At 44.7% G+C, this 6,589-nt stretch overlaps 1 protein-coding gene across 1 annotated transcript in view; it reads left to right on the top strand.

Annotated features, from left to right (window-relative positions):
• Positions 1-6,432, top strand: part of LOC107124500 (zinc finger protein RFP-like) — a 30,334-nt gene extending 23,902 nt beyond the window's left edge. Inside the window, exons 9-13 of the mRNA XM_015427979.1 lie at positions 225-455; positions 1,874-1,896; positions 3,649-3,764; positions 5,447-5,569; positions 5,736-6,432. Of these exons, the coding sequence (XP_015283465.1) occupies positions 225-455; positions 1,874-1,896; positions 3,649-3,764; positions 5,447-5,569; positions 5,736-6,250 (1,008 nt within the window). The 3' untranslated portion in view covers positions 6,251-6,432. The remainder of the gene's footprint in view (positions 1-224; positions 456-1,873; positions 1,897-3,648; positions 3,765-5,446; positions 5,570-5,735) is intronic.
• Positions 6,433-6,589: the final 157 nt, after the last annotated feature.

Raw genomic sequence — 6,589 nt, 5'->3', positions numbered from 1 at the left:
CATATACAACTTATTTAGTCCTGTGCTACTGAATGAAAGTGGGGTAACACTTATATGTTGTTCATCCTTCTTCATCTTGATCATTCATATGCATCTATGATATCAGGAGACAGTTTTTTCCACAAGTCACGAGGTTCTTCCTGGGTCCCAATGAGTTTTAAGGAACTGCATTATGAAATTCTCTGTTGTCTTGGCCATTCCCTCATTTTATCTGCTCTTTATAGGAAAAGCTAGGCAATGAAGGGAAGAGGGTTGTCTCTGAGTTTGAGCATCTGCACCAGTTTCTGGAGGATCAAGAACAACTTCTGCTTGCCAGGCTGGAACAGCTAGAGAACGAGTTGATAAAGGAGAAGAAGACAATCACTTCCAAGCTGTCGGAAGAGATTTCGAATCTTAGTGACCTCATTAGTGAGATAGAGGAGAAGTGTAAGCAACCAATGAATGAATTCCTGCAGGTGAGAACATGGATCCTTCCTTGCAGGGCATAAGGGGCTAGGACAGGCTGATGGGTTGTGTGAAGTTGCACCCCACTCCCCGGTCCATTTGGAATTTGGAGAGATGGGCTTTTGCTTGTGCTCAGGAGTGAACAGATTACCATATGTGATCTCAGGACAAATGACAAGTGAACCTTTTTCTTTGCCTTCCCATGTGCTTTGGCTACTTTGCTTCAGATAACCAGAGAATTCTAATTCTGGGACAGCTGATACAAGTCTGGTGAATCGTCAGTGAAAATGACTTCCATCCCAAAACATTTTCTTTATGCCCTTGTTGACTGAGCCTGACACAAAACAGTATCGTAAAAATGACTTTTGTTAGCTTTTTATAGATCAATATATGTAAAAAAGGCAGGTCCCTGTTGTGAGGGGTTCATAATCTAAACATCAGCTGCCAGGGGAATGCCTATTTTAGGGCTTAATATACTCGAAAGAAAGAGCTGCGGTGGCTCAAGTGGTTAAGATGCTGAATTGCAGGCTGTGGAAGGTCGGTAGTTCAGCAGTTTGAGACCCGAGTGCCGCATGACGGAGTGAGCTCCCGTCTTTAGTTCCAGCTCCTGCCAACCTAGCAGTTCGAAAGCAAGAAATTGCAAGTAGATAAATAGGTACCACTTTGGTGGGAAGGTAACAGCGTTCCGTGCGCCTTGGTGTTTAGTCATGCTGGCCACATGACCACGGAAACGTCTTCGGACAGCGCTGGCTCTTCGGCTTTGAAACGGAGATGAGCACCGCAACCCTAGAGTTGGATTCGACTGGCTTTCAAGCAAGGGAACCTTTACCTTTACCTTTTTATACTTGAAAGGAGTCTTAGACCATATCCCTCAAGACCTTTAGAGGGGACAGCTCCTACATTGCCCTTTGGAGAGAACAAATACTTTAAGATGAACATAATCACACACCTCATTTATTTCTTGCAGGACCTAGATTCCTTGAAAAATATTTTCCAAATGTAAACACCCCATTTAAAAAACAGATCTGTGCTTTTTCAGGCAGATGTGAACAGCAATGGAAAGCAGCTCTTCACACTATCAGAATGCCCACTATTGGTTGAAGGCTGTAGCCTGTAACATATCAGAAAACTTTAAGCTATTTTAAGCACACCAGTTTGCACACCAGAGATCAGTAGTCCTTGCAGATGTTGTCTTGGTGTGCTGACAAAGCACGCGTGTGTGCTTTGTCCTGATTATAGCACAACTCAAAATAAAACCCTGAGCTCTTGCATGGGCAGGCTCTCTGCTTAACTAGCATCACATCTTACTCAGGCCTCAGCTCCATGTGAAGACCAGCCCCCCCTATATGATGGCCCCTATAAATAGAGTTAGGGCAAGAGTAGACTTGATCAGCATGAGTTTACTTTTCATGTCTCTCTCCATTTCCAGGATATCAAGAACATCTTAAACAGGTAAATGATACTTCTTGTCTTGCTCTCATGGCAATCTGAAGGCAACAATTCCCTGCTGCGTCTGCACTAAATTTGGAATCAGCAACTTGTTCAGCATTCAGAACCGTGCTGAAAACTAATTTTGCTATTTTGTTTTTATTATTTTGGCTTAAATTACTACTATTTTTATCTTAATTTTTTGTGCCTTTTAAAGTTGAGGGCAGGTGATAAATCTGAATAATAATCAATTAATTTGCTTATTTTAATCAAGTCGCTCTGCCTGGTTTGGGGCACAGAGGGTCGGTCTGATGAGCATAACTTTACTCACCCTTTGCTACTGAACCAGACATGGAGAGTTCTCTGCCCAGCACCATAGAGGTATATGCATCCTACTTCTCTGGGTGGTGAGAAGTTTCATGGGACCATAGCACTCTACCTTGGTCAGCTCCCTTTGGAGGACATTACACTGGAGATATAATGGCATTTTTGTAGCATTTGCTTTATTTACAAATATACGGGTAGCACACAGGTAGAGCCACTCCTGTAGGACAGCAGGTCTACCACGCTGCACCAGATCTCCAGACGGGGACATCTTGTGCCCCAGTGTGCTTCAACCAACACTGGCTATGGCCGTCTGCTGCTTTCTCTGTTTCTCCTCCTCCTAGCCAGCCAGCCAGCCTATCTCAGTGTCTCTATAACATAGGGAAGGAGACTTCCTTTACAGGCTCTCAGACCTTCGAGTCTTCCTCATGGAAAATTACTGGTCATATACCAAATGGTTCCTGAATCTCCACTGAGTTAGGGTATTACAGGAAGAGTTCAGTTGTCTCACACCAACATGGGTGGCTTGCTCTTACAGTTGCCAACTCAGTTTTGAGAAATTAATGGATCCTGATTGACAGTCAGCTGCTCTGCTCCCACACCAAACAGGAGAAAAGGGGATTGGTGTTTTTTTAGAAATGGGAAGGATTTTGTCCATCCATCCCATGCCCATCCTTTAATATTGTCACAGGTGAGACCCAGGTCAGGTCTCTCCTGGACAATGGACAACACTGTAATTATAAACACAACTTCATTAACATTTACAACCAAGAAATATGCAAACCAGGTATATTATCCATTACCACAAAGTATTTCCTGTTAAGGAAAACAAGGTTATAGCACACATATATACAAATCAACAAGTTAAACACATTACATACCTAAGGTACCTTTACACCTTCCTTGATAAGGCTTCTGCCACCACATGTTCCTGTGCCCTCTTAAACGTAAGATGTCAAAGTCTTGGAGCATGAGGCTCCACCCTTGATCTGCAGTCTTCGGTCTACCTAGAGAAGCAGTTTTAGCATAGACCATGATCATTCATAGATGCAAATTATACCTTAATCCTAAATCTGTTACAGTAACATAGCTTTCTATGAAAGGGAATGAGGAAGGAATAGCAAAAGAAATTCCTCATTGCCTTGCCAGGCTGGGAGACATTTACAATTGAAGTAGGTAGATGGGGTATCTTCTGCACACAGTTTCTCTGCTGTACTTGATTCCCAGTACTTTTAAAGTTCCTAGTCCTGAGTGAAAGGGGCCAAATTAAAATCTGCAAAGTTTATCATTGCTTGCATCAGCTCAGTAATTGCCAGGCCACTTTTGATGCCATCGCTCTCTTCCACCTACAGAACTACTGGCTCGTTATTTCATAATAATCTTGTTCTGGAATAATTGACTCTCAAAGTGGGTTTGAGCCCTTTGGGTGAAAAGAGCCTTTTCCCCTTCCAGGTGTGAAAACCAGAAGATCCAGCAGCCAGTGGAGCATTCTCTTGATCTGGAAAGAAGGCTGAATGCATTTTCTGAGGAAACCATGCATCTAGAAGATTTCCAAAGGAAATTCAAAGGTATCAGGGCAGGAAAAAATAGGAAATCATATCACCTGGTTACATTTGTATATTTGCTTCTGGGTACTTATTTTGACCATGTCATGTGGAAGAACTCACTAGAAAAAGTAATTATGCTTGGATTGGTTAGTGGCAAAAGGAAACCTAGCCGCCAAAGAACACAGTGGCTAGACACCATAAAAGTCGATACCATCCTGAGCATGGAACGACTCAAAAAAACAGTACAAGATCAGAAGACGTAGAGAGAGCTGGCCCATAGAATCACCAAAAGTCGGACACAACTGAATGGATAACAACAACATCTCATTTCTGTGTGTGTGGTCACAGGGTTGGTAGCTTCAATACTGGAAGTGAGTCAGACTGGGAGAAAAAAATGCCTGGGGAAGTAGAACTGGCAGACTTGCAAACTATAGCATTCTTTCACATATGGGATCTTCTTTTTACATGTCAGCATCTAATGTAACATCAAACATGTTTAGAGAATAATAAACTTTAGTCAGGTTATGGAAAGTTATGGATGGGATCCTGAGTACTGTCCATGGAAGGAGCAAATGTTTGCCACCCGAGTCCCCCAGCAATTCCTTCTAATTTCTGGGAATTATATCCTTCTTTGGGATCCACGTGGGCCAGGGACTGTAGTGAGGAGGGGCAAGTGAATAAAATCATCTCCTCCCAACATCAGCACAGATTCACTGACAGAAGTGGGAGAAAGAGGCACCTCCCCAGCACTGCCAGTCCACTTGGCTGTTGGATGACATGGTCCTGGGACCCCTAGAACCTACTTTCCAGGGTTCAGAAGGGAATACTGTGGTGGGGAGAGGGAGCACATCAAAGGCCCACACCTTCTACAGATGGTACTCAGGATCCAGGTCTATATCTTTGTTCTACTTATCTTGGGGCCAAATTCAGCTCTTGATGGCACCATTTTCTTTGGGACCCTGCTGATATGAATTTCTTCATGTGAGGCCTGCATGTGTTCATGTGTTCCCATGAAAAGATGTGTCCCCAGAGATGCCTGGGTTTCCTCAGTAACGACAGAGGAGTGAATGACAGCTTACATGCCATGACAATGTGTGACTGCTGGGGAGCGTTGCATTCTCTGTACATGTTAAAGCAGGGGGTCTCCAACATGGTGCCCACTGAAACCTTTCCTGGCACCTGTTACGCATTTTTAGAAAGTGTGTGGGGCCAAGTCGCGCACTTGCCCAGCAGGGCTTCTTGTTTGGCCACTAGAGATCTGATTGCCTGGGCAGATTAAAAGTGTTATTTCAGTAGAAGCTGCCGCCACAGTGTTGATTTTATTTTCTCTCACCCTTCTTTCTCAGTGTATTTTTTAAATTATGTTTCTTCCTTGTGTTTGGGCTTCCTCCATGTATTTGGTTCTGCCTCCTGCAGCAGCCATCTTGTGGCAGCCATTTTGTGCTGTGCCCACCACCCTGTGTCAGAATTCTAAAGGTGCCCACAGGCTGAAAAAGTTTGAGCTCTCCTGTGCTAGAGTGACAGTGAGACAAACAGGCCTAACTACATGAATTGATTATGTGCCCTAGAATGTGTTCCAGAATCTTCAGCCGTACTCATGGGTTCCTCAGCCGGTAAGGAGATGTAGAAAGGGTTTCCGGGTTGAAAATCACTGACCTAAGTAGCATGTGGAAGCTAATCTGTCTTTCTCCTTCCTTTGCTAGATGGTCTGTCATCTGAACTGGAAAGCACACCCTTGTTGAAACATGCACTCGGAATCCCAAAGGCCAGGACACGATTATTTGACCTTCCCTTTGCTGAGGTCGCAAAAAGAACAGGCAGAAGAGGTGAGTGCTTGTGTACACGTTGCAGCCACAGCAGTGGTTGCTTGGCTGTTTTTGTTGGCATCCCCATGGCAAATTTCATACGTGCTCTGGTTTCTCAGTCTCCTTTGTTGCAACTGCCTCTGATTATAACACACACTCTCTTTCTCTTTGCCCTTTACCCTCCAAGTGAACGTAACTCTGGATCCAGGGACTGCAAACCCGTTCCTCATCCTTTCTGCGGACCAGAAGAGTGTGAGACTGGGAGATGTATGGCAGGATGTATGCGACAACCCTGAGAGATTTGATACTTATCCCTGTGTGCTGGGCTGCGAGGGATTCATGTCAGGGCGACATTATTGGGAAGTTGAAGTAGGAAGTGGGAGATACTGGGCTGTAGGCTTTGCCAAAGAATCTGTGAGGCGAAAAGGAGAAATCATCCCTAGCCCCGAGGAGCAGATCTGGGCACTAAAACAGTATGGAGATTATTTTGAGGCTCTGACTTACCCTGTGACCACCCTGTCCCTGAGCAGCTGGCCCCGGAGGATCCAGGTATTTCTGGACTACGAAGAGGATCGTGTGGCCTTTTTCGATGCGGATACAGCAGCTTTGATCTATGTTTTTTCACCTGCTACTTTCAGTCAGGAGAGGATTCTCCCTTGGCTCTGGGTATGGCCGGGAACTGAGCTGAGGCTTTACCAGTGAGATTCTTATCTACGTATACTGGACTAATTGCAGTGAACTGGAGAAACACACTTTTTTTTTTGCCCTTTGACAGATGCAGTCTCTATGACAGTGGAGGCAGGACACATACTGTTTGCTGATGGGGAAGAGAATGGTCTTTTTTTTTAGAGGCGCCAATGTTGGATCAGGCCAAAGGCCCATCCAGTCCAACACTCTGTTATCACACAGTGGCCAGAAATACCAGTGCCATCAGGAGGTCCACCAGTGGGGCCAGGACATTAGAAGCCCTCCCATTGTTGATCCCCCCCCCCAAGCACCAAAAAGACAGAGCATCACTTGCCCCAGAGCCCCTATCTATAC

The sequence above is a fragment of the Gekko japonicus genome, unplaced genomic scaffold (assembly GCF_001447785.1).
Source record: "Gekko japonicus isolate JY-2015 unplaced genomic scaffold, Gekko_japonicus_V1.1 scaffold1007, whole genome shotgun sequence".
Classification (NCBI taxonomy): domain Eukaryota; kingdom Metazoa; phylum Chordata; class Lepidosauria; order Squamata; family Gekkonidae; genus Gekko; species Gekko japonicus.
Note: the sequence above shows the minus strand (reverse complement) of the source record. Positions and strands in the feature narration are given on the sequence as shown.